The sequence below is a fragment of the Mauremys reevesii genome, linkage group 9 (genome assembly GCF_016161935.1).
Source record: "Mauremys reevesii isolate NIE-2019 linkage group 9, ASM1616193v1, whole genome shotgun sequence".
NCBI lineage: Eukaryota > Metazoa > Chordata > Testudines > Geoemydidae > Mauremys > Mauremys reevesii.
The window spans coordinates 63,806,394-63,820,828 of NC_052631.1; the positions used below are offsets into that span (position 1 = coordinate 63,806,394).

At 49.5% G+C, this 14,435-nt stretch overlaps 1 protein-coding gene across 1 annotated transcript; it reads right to left on the bottom strand.

Annotated features, from left to right (window-relative positions):
* Window positions 1-1,791: 1,791 nt before the first annotated feature.
* Window positions 1,792-7,044, bottom strand: LOC120372607 (prolactin-releasing peptide-like). Its single transcript, XM_039489850.1, has 3 exons — window positions 6,436-7,044; window positions 4,394-4,554; window positions 1,792-2,306 (listed from the first exon to the last, which is right to left on the bottom strand). Exons 1-3 carry the CDS (start codon window positions 6,516-6,518, stop codon window positions 2,143-2,145), a joined length of 408 nt encoding a protein of 135 aa, XP_039345784.1. The 5' UTR covers window positions 6,519-7,044; the 3' UTR covers window positions 1,792-2,142.
* Between the last annotated feature and the right edge of the window lie 7,391 nt (window positions 7,045-14,435).

Sequence of the window (14,435 nt, forward strand, 5' to 3'; positions counted from 1 at the left end):
CACTGTGTGCAAGGCTTGTGTCACTTTTGGAGGTGGAGAATTTCCCCCACCCGCTTCAGTGGAGTGACTCCTGAGTTACCCTGGGGGGAGAAAGGAGAATCCGGCCCCTAATTATGTAGTAGTTGCTGCTTTCCCTGGCAGCGGCTGTTCATGATGCAGGAGCTCAGGGCTGGGCTTTCTCCCTGGGCTTCTGTTTCCCCGCAGGCTGCACGGTGGGGCTCTCCATGGTCAGTAGAAGCAGAGGCCAGTGGGCAGCTCTCAGCACCCAAGTTGCTCCCCCAGAGGACAAAGCAGCCTCCTGCCTCCTTCTGTGCTGCCTGCCCAGCAGCCCCCTTCCTCGCCCGCTCCAGACCTCTCTGCCCCGGAGCCGCCTGAGAGCGCAGCCAGGGGAAGCGCCAGCCGGCTGGGGGGGCAGCTCGTGTTCCTTCCCGCCCGGAGAACGTTCTGTGCCTGCTGAGAGCCCCTTCCCCCACTCGCCAGGGGTCCCGCACGCTGTCTCCTGCCACAGCCCTGCAAGCCAGGCTCTGCAAAGGGGCTGCCTGCCGCCCAAGCTGGTGCCTGCTGCCGCGGGAGCCGCCACTTCAGGGCTGGGTAACAGGCTGCCACTACCCCCCCGCCTGCATTAACCAGGCTGTTAGTGTCCGGTGACTACATCTGACCGAACACGCCAGGTTCCCTTTTCAACCGGACTTTCCGGTCAGAAACCGCACACCTGGCAACCCTCATTTCTGATTCTGTGCTAGCGGCTGCGTATTGCTCCCACTGCCAAACGTGGTGCGAGACTCGTATCCCCCTTTTCCAGAGGCGCTTGCAGCCCCACTGAAGCCAATGGCGCTAGGCCGAGTTTCACCCGCAGCGGATCTGGCCTACTCCGCAGTGTTTCTCAAGTACCGTAGTGCAGCCTGGCACTCCGGGCTGGCTGCCGGTGGGCCGCAGACGGCAGGGTAGCAGCGGGGAGCTCAGCCCAGCCAGCTCAGTGCGGGGCAGCAGGCATGCAGTGTTTAAAAGGAGAGCAGGGACATTGTACGTGGCAGTTTGGTGGAAGGGGGAAGTCAGGCCTACGTGGATTCAGCAGAGGGTGACCAGATGTCCCAATTTGATAGGGACAGTCCCGATATTTGGGGCTTTTTCTTATATAGGCTCCTATTACCCCCCACCCCCATCCCGATTGTTCACACTTGCTGTCTGGTCACCCTAAGTCAGCATCTTCTAGACTTTTAAGCCAGAAGGGACCATTAGATCATCTGGTCTGACCTGACTAATAGGCAAATCTCATGCAGAGTGGCAGGGGTGGCCCGCAGTGAGTGACTAACAGAGCTGGGAATTAGAGACGCCAGCTCAGGCCTCAGCAGAGCAATAAGTGTTTGTTGTCCTAGGAGGTGGGTGGAACTGCACAGATGCACAATGGCAAGATGGCTGCCATCTGGACTGTGCAGAGCCAGCTGTGTGGGGCCTGCTGAAATGGTCATCTTGATTCGCCAGCGTATTACTCCTGCTGGCATGACACATTGGTCAGGGGAGTAGGGCCAGTTATATTCCACCTGCTTTCAGATCGATTCAGAATCCAGACTAAAACGCTGGCTCCTCTGCCCGGTGATCACGTCAAAAGATTTTATTGTGTGGAAGAGAAATTGTTCAGGAAGAGAGACGCAATCTCAGGGGAAAGTGACGCCACTCGGTTCTAAAGATCCTAGTGCCCAGGAGAGTTGAGACAAGTCTGATACGTTTCAAGTCACAGCAGACACGTGCCGGGCTCGGTTTCTCAATTTTTTTAATTTTTTTTTGGTTTGTATAAAAGAGCCCATGTTCTAGGAAGATAATTAACATGGGAATTTGTATTTCTTTCCCCCAGCAATTTTCTGGCACAAATCACATTAGATTTGAGAGCAAAAGCCAGAGATGGGGACAAATGGGGAACAGGGGAGAGAAAAAGAAAAAACAGACAAGAGGGAAATTGTCTGCAAAAATACTGGAGTTATCAACTGCTCTTTGGTTTCTATCATTTATAGCCACAAAGATACTGTACATTGAAATGAGACCAAACATTTTCATGTGCCTAGAAGAGAGGCTGGGATGTGGAAGGGAGAGAGGAGAAGGGTCTTTTCTTATCATCATTCAAATTCATTCTTTGTCTTGGCCATTTCATTCATCTTGAAGGGATTCACTACTTTCTTCTAGAGGGAAGCAAGCTTGCCTGTGTCCATAGCCCGACTTCCGGGAGCTCTCCACGACAGCTCTCCTCCGGCCAAACCGTCCCACGGGTCTGATCCCACGCCCCGTGTACCAGGAAGGGTCGATATCAGGGTCTAGAAGGCAAAGGCCAGGAAGTCTTTAGAACATGAGGCTGAGGACTAATTCTCCTGAGCATGTGTCACAGCCACCTGCTTGGGATGGAGAAGGAGGGACTTCCCGAGCTAAAACCATGGACTGGTCCAGCTGGAGTTAAAGCTCCCAAGCTCTAGGCTGTGATTGCTCATATCCTCTGTGGCTCAGGCCCCGACCTGTAACATACACTTGCCAGTGGTTGCATCTGCCTTGTCATTGCCAGTGGTGAGCAGGTGGTGTGGCCTTCGCTTATTTTAAAATGACAATGTCTTTTGCATAGTAATGAAGGAGGGAAGGGGGTAGCCATACAGAGGAGGGACTGGGTGACTCAGGGCACTGGGAATGGGGTGCAACCCTCTTCCCCTGTCTGGTTCCCGTTGTGCCAGGCCTATGGAGAAGCACAGGACTCGATTCTCCGGGGACTGCCGTCCAGCCCCTTTCACAACCACCGCTAAAAACCAACAGCAGGCACCCTGAGCCACGCAGCGCAAACAGGGCCCTGCTGGGGTGACGGGAACCAAGGGCCACATTCTCGGCTTGGAGCAGATCCTTTGAAATCAGTGGGGCTCCGCTGATTCACAGCTGCTGAGGATCTGGCCCATGTGCTTAGTTCTCTGGCTCTGCAGTGACTCACTTGCTCACATGCGACCTGTGCGTCCTCGCGGCAGTTAGAACATGGGCGTTGTGCTATGAGCACGTGGGGCCCTGTCATCCTGAGACTGCCGACAGCCCGGTGTGTGTATAGGCTGCCCCACCACCAGAGCACCAGGCAACTCCATTGCCCAAGCTAATTCAGGTGGGCTGGGGAGTCAGGAGAGCTGGGTTCTAACCCTGCCTGTGACCTCGAGAAAGTCACCGCCCCAGTGTCTGGTGTGTTTATATTGCAAACTCATTCAGGAAGGGCTGTTACTGCCAGGGGTGTGCCTGGCGCTTAGCACAGAGCGGCCTGATCGCGTCGGGTGCCACCGGGTGCTGCCGTGACACACGTTGTAGGAAGAGATTTGCTGGACAGGCTGATTAAAAACTGCAAGTTTTTGAGTTCTGCTGTCTGGAAAGTTCCTCTAGACTTTTCCTGGCTCATGGAATCTGCAACGCGGCTGGGCCAGGAAACTCCGTCTGTCGGCCCTTTGTAGGCCTTGCTGGGGAGAACGGCCTTCGGGGTGGGCGGGAGGAAGGGGGTTAAGAGAAGTAAGGAATTGTTTTAAGTGTCTGAAGTCTCTCTAAAGGACCGTTTTGAAGTCCAGCTCCTGGACTGAGCCAGAGCGGAGTGGCTGGGTGAGGGGGAGGATGGATTGGGTTGCAGAAGATGAGAGGGAAAATGCAGAGGCAGGAGGGGGAAGCTATGCGGAGCAAGAGGGGGATTCTGGAGGGACAAGAACAAAGCCTAGATAATGAAAGGACAGAAAGCTCAGCCATGTCACGCTGCAGCCTCTAGCCTTGCAGTGACCCGCAATGTTGCACGTTCACCGGCAGAGGGCGCTGCTACACAGGCCCGAGCACACAGTGGCTAGCAATGACAGCCTTAGCCCAGAGGCCTTTTCAAAAACTTTTGCTGCATTTGAACAACCCCACGTGTTTGGGGTCAGGTTGGGACAAGTCCTTACACAGGTGTGTGCGTGTGTGCAAGGAGACCCTGCTCCTGCCATGCCAGGCCCACGCCCAGCTGCGGTCAGTGTGCACGGGGAGGTACAGGGAGGAGGCAGAGCGTCTTGAGCTGCTCTGAGTGCGGGCAGGCTTCAAACGCGCACAGCGCTGCTCCTGCACCTCTGCACTACACCCTGTTCAACGCCTGGGCGCTCTGGAGACTCTCCACCCTGTGACTAAACCAGGCTCTGAACATAGGCTACCATGGGAGAGAGACAGGAGAAGCCTCTCTATTAAACACTGACCCTGCCATGCCACCCACTGATACTGTCACCGACCTCCTAGGCTCTTCTGTGCTGGGTCCAATTATCTGGGGAGGGCAGAGATAACGGGGGTGGGGGGCAGCAGAGCCATTTGGGGTGGCTCTGCGCCAGTCTGCACCAGCTGAGGAGCTGGCCTGGCTGCTGCAGTTACAGGGACTTACTCCTGATTTCCATGGATCGCTCGTGGAGTCGGCATTCGGCTTTGGGCAGGGCCAGACAGATGAGCAGCAGGTACATGAAGCAGGCAGCCAGCAGTTTCATTCCCTTCAGCTCCCCCAAGGCTTGTGGCTGGTGCCGGAATTTAGCAAGGTGTGAGTCCAGCCTGCAGAAACAGAGACCAGGAGAGTTAATGAGACGTCATCTTGGGTGGGGGTGGGGTGAGCAAATCAATCCACTCTCCGGAGAGACACCCACTGAATAACAGGAATTACAGCTGTTCCCGGGAAACTGGAGCAAACATGGAAGTGCCAACGTTCTGAAACGGGTTTTTGTTCCAAATTGGACTGAAAAGCTGAAATTTCCCACAAAATAAATCCCAAAAATTTAAATTTGGAACCATTAAAATGTTTTGTTTAGTTAATGTCAAAACAATACACACTATTAAACTATCAATCTTAATTACATTAAAATTAATGGTTTAATATAAAAGTCATAACGAAACGAATCAAAATGAGGAGATTCAAAACGCTGTGTTTTGACTCTATCAAAATGAACCACTTCAACATTATCGAAACGAAACCAGAAAGTCAAAACGGTTCATTTTGGTTCTTTATGCATCCAAAATGTTGTCAGAATTGACACATTCCCGCAAAACAGCTAGACTTTGACAAAACTGCATTTTCCAATGGAAAAAAGGTTCCCCTGAAAGTGTTTTGCCCAGCACCAGTGGGAACGGATGCATGATCAGCATTGTCAACCACACCTTAGCCATTCTAAAGTCATGAGTCAGGTCCCCCCAATCATGAGATTATATATATATACACGTTTCTTTTTATTTGCCAGTCTGGTTTCTGAGCTGCTACAGTGCACGTGGGTTATATTTTCAAGCTTTTCTCCTCAGCCAGTAGAGCGAAAAACCATTTTTGATGAAAGCCAAGACTCTCGTGCAATCTCTGGATTCTGAAAACTGGATAAAACATCTCGAGATTTGGCATCACTCTCAGCAGTGAGTGAGTAGCTGCCTTTTTGGAGCTGCAACTAAACCTGAGACCTAAACTTACCTGTGAAACCACACACAGGTGCACACCTGAGCGTCTCCTCTGTGGGCATGTAACAGGGCGGCTTGCCTGGGTTCTGGAGTCTGGGCTAAGCCAGGCCGGAGTACAAGAGGAGCCTCACCTGAGTGGATGCAGGTGATTTAACATAAGAGGCAGGTGTGTGGCTGGCTGAGAGGAGGACGGAGCAGGAGGGCAAGCAAAGGAGCCACAGGGCTGAGACCCGGTGGCTTTGGGTACAAGACTCTCTGGGGTGATTAAGGGGCCCATAAGGGGCTGCTAGAGGCAAGACACTGCAGAGGCATCCCTGGCCACAAGGGGGCGCTTCGGCGGCAGCAACACTCTAGGGCAGCAAAGGGCAGTGAAAGGGCTGCAAGCCGTACCACCAGAGTGACACGGGCACCGATGCCTTGAGCTGGTAACTGCATCTGTGACATGGGTCCAAGGAGCTGGCTGGGGTAGAGGCAGGCAGTGGGGGGGGGCAAAGGGGGCAGTGGGCAGGCCAGCATTGTCCCACCCATTTGCATTGCTCATGGCAGAGATGTAACACAGCCAGGGCTAATACGTTTCTGCTGCCCATCCATCCGTAAAGCCGCCGAGTAGCTGCTGGCTTTGGAAGTCCTGGCAGTGCAGCCACTGGGGAGATCCGTGACCTTTGCTCCCTCCATCAGGGGTGTTGGTGCGAGTGAATGCCCTGGGCCCAGAGTTTTGAGAGTACTCTGCCCTGGAGATGATTGAGCCCTGCACCAAAAGCTACATATTTTGAAGGCACCAAGGACCATAAAAACTCTCTGAGCCCTCGTCATCTCTGGCCTCGATCCTGCAACCTCCTTTCCAGGCCTCCCGACAGCCAGGTCAAGCCCCTCCTCCTGTCTGACGGCTGGGATTGTCTTCTGACCTTGTAGCTATGACCACGTCACCCTGCTTCCCTGCAGTCGATTAAACATCTTGTTCTCACTGTTAATATCTTTCATGGCTCGGCTCCTTACCTGCGCTTCTTTTTGTCTGAGCCTACTGCTTCCACTCTGCCGACGATGCCGACCTTGTCGGCCTGTCTGTCCACTTCTCCCATGCTTCCCCGGTGCAGAGAGTTCCTGTCCCAACTAGCCCTCAGAACTGCCACCCCAGGCCTCCTTCTCCTCAAGGCCTACTTGTGTGTCACGAAGCCACTGGTGGTGACAACTGCTAATGGCTCATTAATGGACTGTGGGGATCGCACAGAGTATTTTGTGCATTTGTTTGCATCTCAAAATGTATTTGATCTTGTAAGACTCAGACCCATCTACAGTGCACATTCATCGGCTATGCATCCTTCGGTCACCTTATCTGCTGTTCCATCACCTCATTCCCTCACATTGTTTACTACGCCTGCTCGATTGCTTTTGACTTTCTCTGGTGTGTCTTGTCGTAAGTTGGGCTGTTACCCTGCAAGCGGCTGTGTGTGACCAGAACCCTGCATTGCGTGGCCAGGGTCAGGATCTCAGACCGAGTTCATCGGGGCCTGGTCTGTCATTTACCGTGTGTTTGCCATAAGACATTGTAAGAAAGGAATTGCTTTGAAAAGCTTCTTGGTCTATGACTTCTGTTCATTGTTATTTTCTATCCAAGTTACTGACCTGCTTAAAACACTGAAGTGGTTCAGAAATAGACAGAGGTCTTCAGCCTAGGAAATAAATGACCAAGTCATCTGGCTGCGTGAGGCGTCAACACAAGTGTAAGTGTTCATTGTAACCTCCAGTCTCAGTGCGAAGTCCTACTACCTTGTTAATTCTTTCCCTAGCACATCAGAGAGGGCGTTTTGGAAGCCATTTCTTATTGATGTGAATAAAAAGGAAACTTGTGCTGGGGAGTGTGTGTGTGTGTGGGGGGGGAACGGAAGGCCGACTGTCATTTAATGAAGCAATGGTTAGAAAAATATAGGGGAAGCTGTAGGGGATCCAAGCTCTGGCCCAATGAGCCCACGTGCATGACTAAGGCCAGCAGAACCTCAAGCTGGATGGGCTAGTGGTGAGACCATTGGGCTGGGGCCCAGAACTGGTAGATTTCTGGTTCTGGTTCTATCGCTGACCCTTGCCAGGCCCTTACTCTCTTTAGTCCTCACTTTCCTGTCTGTCAAACAGGCATCACAATACTTCCCGACAGCAGGTTCTGAGGCCTAATGAACGTTTGTTAAGCAGGCTGAGATCCTTGGGGGGTGGGCGGGGCTGTACACCCGCAAACTATTGGTCTGAATCATGCTAGGAAATCCATGTAATTGGATGATGCCATGAAGGTGTTCGGTGGGGACGGCTACCTACTGAAAGCTGTGCCTGGGGAAGGAGCCACGCAGTTCCCAGTGACACCGAAGGCAACTGTCAGACTGACTCCTCCTGCACCCCTACGTCTGACACTGCAGACACTGGAGCTCTCGGGCCCAGCCCAAAGCCCACTGGGAGTCTTTCCATGGATGGCAGCAGGCCCTTAGCGGGCATCCTAAGAAGGGTTTCAGGTGTCTTAGTGAAGGGCTGGAAGTCAGGTGCTTTAGGACTTGTCTGCACTTGAAATGCTACAGCAGCACAGTTGTTGCGCCGCTGTAGCGCTTTGGTGTAGATGCTCCCGATGCTGTTCATGTCCTGAATACAGCAACAGCTCTCCTGTCAACAGTCGTCTCTGTCCAGCTTGCGTCCATCTTGTCTCGCTAATGCCTAGTAGGGTCAGGTTGTTGCTCCTCATCTCTGCTGCAACCTGCGCCGTCTTTCCTGACTCGTACATGGTCCTCACGTTCCATGTGCCGATGGTAATCCTCCTGGCTGCAAGAAGGGTGATCGGCTTAGTGGCTTCTTCACGGCTTTCACCACCCAGCGTCATGCATCTTCGAGTTGAAGACCCTTCTTTTTCTAGGCTAAAAGTCTCTGTTAACTCTATTGTTGGCGTTTCTGTAGCAAGCTGATTTTTACAGGGTGGAGTTGCTAGCCCCACGCCCAACCCTCCTCCTTTACCCTGACTTGGGACAGGCAGATGGCCCCAAAGGACCTCTCTGGTGGAGTTAGTGAAGAATGTGTAGGGGGGCAAATCCCATTTCCCCCAAAGAATAATTTTGGAAAACCCTGAATCTTAGTGGAGATTTCCTCCCTCCAGGCTGATTTTCACAGGTATCTCCGAGGGAGCAGTCTGTGGACTATATGGGCTAAATCTCTACAGCACCAATTTTATCAATGAAGTCTCTCACACTGATAGCACAGAAGAGTTAGGGTGTCTAGTTGGGTAGCTGATAGTAGGGAATACACAGGGGAACTGGATGAACCTTTGCTTGATTCAGTTCTACAGTCTCAATTCCATGCCCAAACAGAGGAATGTAAACCAGACCAGATTATTCAATTTGGTCAAAGATCAACCTGAATATACACAAATCACGAACTTTTTATTGAATGAGGTTATATGACTGGGCTATCTGCGATAGCAGGAGATGGGACTCAATGACCCCGGAGGTCCCTTCCAGTCCTATGTTTAAGAGAAGAGCTCTGCAGCTGGAGCAGAGGAGAATTTGCCTAATCCCACCACAACAGTTGTGGAAGGTACTGTAGAGATACCTTTTTGATTGCACAGAACAGACAGAAGGCTTTCTCTTTCACTGTTATTCATTTTTCCCCCCAATACAAAATAAATCCTGGTTCTCTGCTCCTGTCTGTTTTGCTCTGGATACTTATTAATTATGGATGTAGGTACACCACTACCTTGATATAACGCCACCCGATATAACACAAATTCGGATATAATGCGGTAAAGCAGTGCTCCGGGCGAGGGGGGGCCTGCGCATTCCGGTGATCAAAGCAAGTTCAGTATAACACGATTTCACCTATAACGCGGTAAGATTTTTTGGCTCCCAAGGACAGCGTTATATCAAGGTAGAGGTGTATTAGTATCCAAACATGGTAACTGAAACAATTGTTCAAATGTGCCATGGGGGAATTTTACCCTGTTTTGGGACAATTAAAAATTAAAGCCCATTGCAGTTAGTACAGTTTAAATTTTAAGACTCAGCAGCCAAGAAGCTGTCTGGTGCCACCAAACAGGAAAGAAACATGGCAAAAGGTAACCCTTCAAACTCCGATGATTATCCCATGGCTGAGTCACAATTTTCAAAAGTGGCTAGTCTCTGTACATATCTCTCAGCCACTTTCCTGGACTAACTGCAGGTGCAGTATATGCAGGGCCGGCTCCAGGCACCAGCCGAACAAGCTGGTGCTTGGGGCGGCAGATTCCAAGGGGCGGCATCCCCCCGAATCCTTTTTTTTTTTTTGCGCTTCCTTCCTCCGTCCTTGCAGGTTTTTTTCTTCTTGGTTTGCTGCTCCTGCCACGCTGTAGGGGCTGGTGGCGCAGAGGAGGGGAGCTGCTGGGAGCAGTGCCAGGTCTGCAGCAAGCCCAGCACGCAGACCATGTCCTTCCCTGCCTGCCCACCGGAGCGGCGCGGAGCCCTCCCGGCAGGCAGCACGGCAGAAGGGGCCGCATGACGAGCGCCCCGCTTAAGGAAGCCCTGGCCACCCCCCTTCTCTCTCTCTCCCCCGCCAGCTGGGGTGTGCACTCCGCTGCCGGGGTCTGCAGGGCTGGGAGTCCCCCTGCACCCACGCTCCCGCCGCCCCGCAGGTATTTTTTTTGTTTTGTTTTTTCTTCCCTTCGCTGCTCCGGCTGGCCGGGCAGTTTGTTTCACGTCCCCCCGCCCTTTGCTGCTCCGGCCGGCAGGTTTGTTTCCTGCCCCCCCCCTTCATTGTTCCGACCAGCCGGCAGGTTTCCTCCCCGCCCCCACTTTGCTGCTCCGGCCGGCCAGCAGGTTGGTTTCCTTCCCCCCCCCCCCGCCCCCTTGCTGTTCAGGCTGGCTGTCAGGTTTGTTCTCCCCCACCCCTTCGCCGCTCTGGCTGAGCGGCAGGTTTGGCCCCCTCCGCCCTTTGCTGCTCCGGCCCCGCACAGGTTTTTTTTTGCTTGGGGCGGCAAAAAAGCCAGAGCCGGCCCTGAGTACATGGACTTATACAAGACAGGAAAAACTAACGTGGGATTCCAACTTTGTCTTTCATAAAAAAGCATTACAGGGTAAACTCCCTGTTCTGCAGGTGGATATTATATTTTTTCTAAAAATGATTAATTTACATATTGCCAGAAGTTCCTTTGAACAGAATTTGTCATGTGTTTAGCAAGAGTCCATGCACTCATCCTAAGAGGAGTGATTTCCATACACAACTCCTGATTTCATTGCTCAGCTGGATCATTTCCATTCATTGTGTCCATTTGGTTCCTTCTTCTGATTTTATATGGGAAAGTTTCAAAGGATGCTGTCAGCTTGAATTTTTGAGTGACTAATTTGTAAATTGTTTTGAAATCTACTGATGACAAGAGCTATACAAGGGCTAAGTATTCTTATTTATTAATTAATTATTAATTATTACTGCTACTAATATATATATATATAAATCGCCTGCTACAGTTCAGTACAACTGCATCTGTATTCCTCTTCGGTGGTCCACCAAGGACTGCCACTCTTGTCTCCCAGCTCCTAAGCTGTCACGTTTCTTGGGCATAGACCCATGTCTATCTACCTCCTGGCCTGTCTTTTTCCAGGGTGTAGAGTTCTCTGCCTACACTGTGATATCCCAAGCAAACCAGACTGCCCGAATGTCAGAGTCTGCACTTAGCTTTCTCTCTGAGAGCTCTGAACAGTGGGATTACCAGCAGTTATAAGTTATTATACAGCTCTTTATAGGCAAGTACAATTATTCTTAAGGTGAAAGCATCACATAGAGAACACATTTAAAACAATAAAAGTTCCTATACACACACTAGAAACTTACCAGAGGTCACCATTCAGTCTTCTGGGGCCTCAGTAGACTACAGTCCTTCCAACGGTTCCCTGGAAGGTTTGGGGTTCCCCTTGGACAGAAGGTCCTGTCCATTTGCTATATGAGAAAAGCAGACCTGAGTCAATTTAAACTCAGGGTATTTAGCCAAGAAACATTTCTTTATCTGTTGGTCTCTGGAGAATCCAATTTGAACCAATATTTTTGAGCCTCTCCAGATAGGATACTTGTCTGGAAGTGCTGCAAGCTGAGTAAATTTGCCTAGTCACCCCCGGCTGTTCTTCGTTTCTGGAGGAACTGTGATCACCTTCCCCCATGGAATTACATACAGACCCTGGCCACCAATGATACACAAACTTCATAAAGCAAGATCACTCCCACAGATATTGCAAGGCCTTGTCATATCTAGGACCCTATCAAATTTATGGTCCATTTCGGTCAATTTCATAGTCATAGGATTTTAAAAATAGTAAATTTCATGATTTCAGATATTTAAATCTGAAATGTCATGGTGTTGTAACTGTGGAAGCAGGGAAAGAATTAATAAGGATTTGAAGAGGATCTTAATGCATGTCAGTCAGTTAGCAAGAGTTAGCCCAGCTGTAACCCTAATGACGTGAGACTTCTAGAAGCAAGGATAGTGTGAGGCAGAGGGAAAGAACTGTGTAAAAAGTTATTATGACCTTGTAACTGATAAACCAAATATGCAGCCTGGTGTCTTCTAGGAGTGAGACAAATAAGATAGCAGGATGGCTTATGTATAAACAAAATGCAGTTGTTGCTCTCTATCGTCTGTATTATTGCTAGTTATTGTTTGTAACAAAGGTATAAAGGCTTGCTGTAATTGTTTACCAGTTGAGAGATCTGTCCGGGATTGGGGCGACCCTGTGTCCTAGGGCACTCTCTCCCTCCATTGTAATTACTGGAGAAATAATAAAGTATTTGATTTTGCTGCACCCAAACGAAAAAGCGAGAACTGAGTTTTTCTCCGACATAACTGTAGGGATCCTGACCCAAAAGAAGGTTGGGGAGGGGGTTACAAGGTTATTGTAGCGAGGGTCATGGTATTGCCACCCTTACTTCTGTGCTGCTGGTGGCGACGCTGCCTTCAGAGCTGGGTGCCCACCCAACTCTGAAGGCAGCGCAGAAGTAAGGGTGGCAATACTGTGACCCCAGTACAATAACCTTGTGATTGCCCTCCCACAACCCTTTTATGGGTCATGACCCCCAGTTTGAGAGAGGCTGGTCTCCCCTGTGAAATCAGTATAGTATAGGATAAAAGTACACAAAGGATCAGATTCAGCAAATAATCCCTCCTCATCCCAGTAGGGGACATGAGAACATAAGAAACTGCTTTTATGACTTGTTAGCCAGTGTGATGAGATAGAAATTTACTTTTGTTGCTGGTTTGGTATATCTTATGGAAGAATAATCACCAGTTTTGGGTTGTGTTTGCCCTATTTCTCAGCAGTTTGTCCTGAATTTGGCATCCTCAGTTATGACCCACTGCGGTACGGTTACACTGGATCAGACCAATGGTCCATCTAGTGCAGAATCCTGTCATTTGACAGTGGCCAATGCTAGATGCATCAGAAGGAAAGAACAGAACAGGGAAATTATCAAGTGCTCCATCCCTGTTATCCACTCCCAGCTTCTGGCAAGTATAGGCTAAGGGCACTCAGAACATGGTGTTGCATCGCTGACCATCTTGACTAATAGCTATTGATGGACCTATCCTCCATGAACTTATCTAGTTCTTTTTTTTAATCGAGTTATAGTTTTGGCCTTTACAACATCCCCCTGCATATTGATTTAATTGGGTCACCCCTGGATTTTGTGCTATGTGATGGAGTTAATAACTCTTCTGTATTCACTTTCTCCACACCAGTCAAGATTTTATAGACCTCTATCATATCCCCTCTTAGTCATCTCTTTTCCAGGCTGAAAAGTCCCAGTCTTTTTAATCTTTCCTCATACGGCAGCTGTTCCATACCTCATCATTTTTATTGCCCTTCTCTGTACATTTTCCAATTCTAATATATCTTTTTCAAGATGGAGCAACCAGAACTGCATACAGTATTCAAGGTGTGGGGGCGTGCCAGAGATTTTTATAGAGCCATTATGATATTTTATGTTTTATTATCTATTCCTTTCCTAATGGTCCCTAACAGTCTTCTAGGTTTTTTTTTTTACTGCCATTGCATATTGAGCAGATATTTTCAGAGAACTATCCACAATGACTCTAAGATCTTTTTCTTGAGTGGTAACGGCTAATTTAGACCCCATCATTTTGTAAATATAGTTGGGATTATGTTTTTCAATGTGCATTACTTTAATTTATTAACATTGAATTTCATCTGCCATTTTGTTGCGCAGCCAATCAGTTTTGTGAGATCCTTTTGTAGCTCTTTGCAGTCTGCTTTGGACTTAACTATCTTGAGTAGTTTTGTATCATCTGCAAATTTTGCCACCTCACAGTTACCTGCTTTTTCCAGATCATTTATGAATATGTTGAACAGTACTGGTTCCAGTACTGACCCATGGGGGTCACCACTATTTATCTCTCTCCATTGTGAGAAATGGCCAATTATTCCTACCCTTTGTTTCCTATTTTTTAACGAGTTACTGATCCATGAGAGAACCTTTCCTCTGATCCCAGGACAGCTTACTTTGCTTAAGAGCCTTTGGTGAAGGACCTTGTCAAAGGCTTTCTGAAAGTCTAAGTACACTCTATCCACTGGATCCCCCTTGTCCACGTTTGTTGACCCCTCAAAGAATTCTAGTAGATTGGTGAGACATGATTTCCCTTTATAAAAACCATGTTGACTCTTCCCCAACAAATAGTGTTCATCTATGTGTCTGATCATTCTGTTCTTTATGATAGGCCTGGTCTACACTAGGCTTTTAAACCGATTTTAGCAGCGTTAAACCGATTTAACGCTGCACCCATCCACACTACGAGGCCCTTTGTATCGATATAAAGGGCTCTTTAAACTGGTTTCTGTACTCCTCCCCAACGAGAGGAGTAGCGCTAATATCGGTATTACCATATCGGATTAGGGTTAGTGTGGCCTCAAATCGATGGTATTGGCCTCCGGGTGGTATCCCACAGTTCACCACTGTGACCACTCTGGACAGCAATCTGAACTCGGATGCACTGGCCA

Bases quoted from the DNA above. Each gene is read 5' to 3' on its own strand.
- LOC120372607 (XM_039489850.1), bottom strand. From the start codon at position 6,518: ATGGGAGAAGTGGACAGACAGGCCGACAAGGTCGGCATCGTCGGCAGA. The intron at 4,555-6,435 runs GTAAGGAGCCGA...CTGTTTCTGCAG, and splicing joins TCAGACAAAAAGAAGCGCAG to GCTGGACTCACACCTTGCTA. The intron at 2,307-4,393 runs GTAAGTCCCTGT...TTTGCCTTCTAG, and splicing joins GCGATCCATGGAAATCAGGA to ACCCTGATATCGACCCTTCC.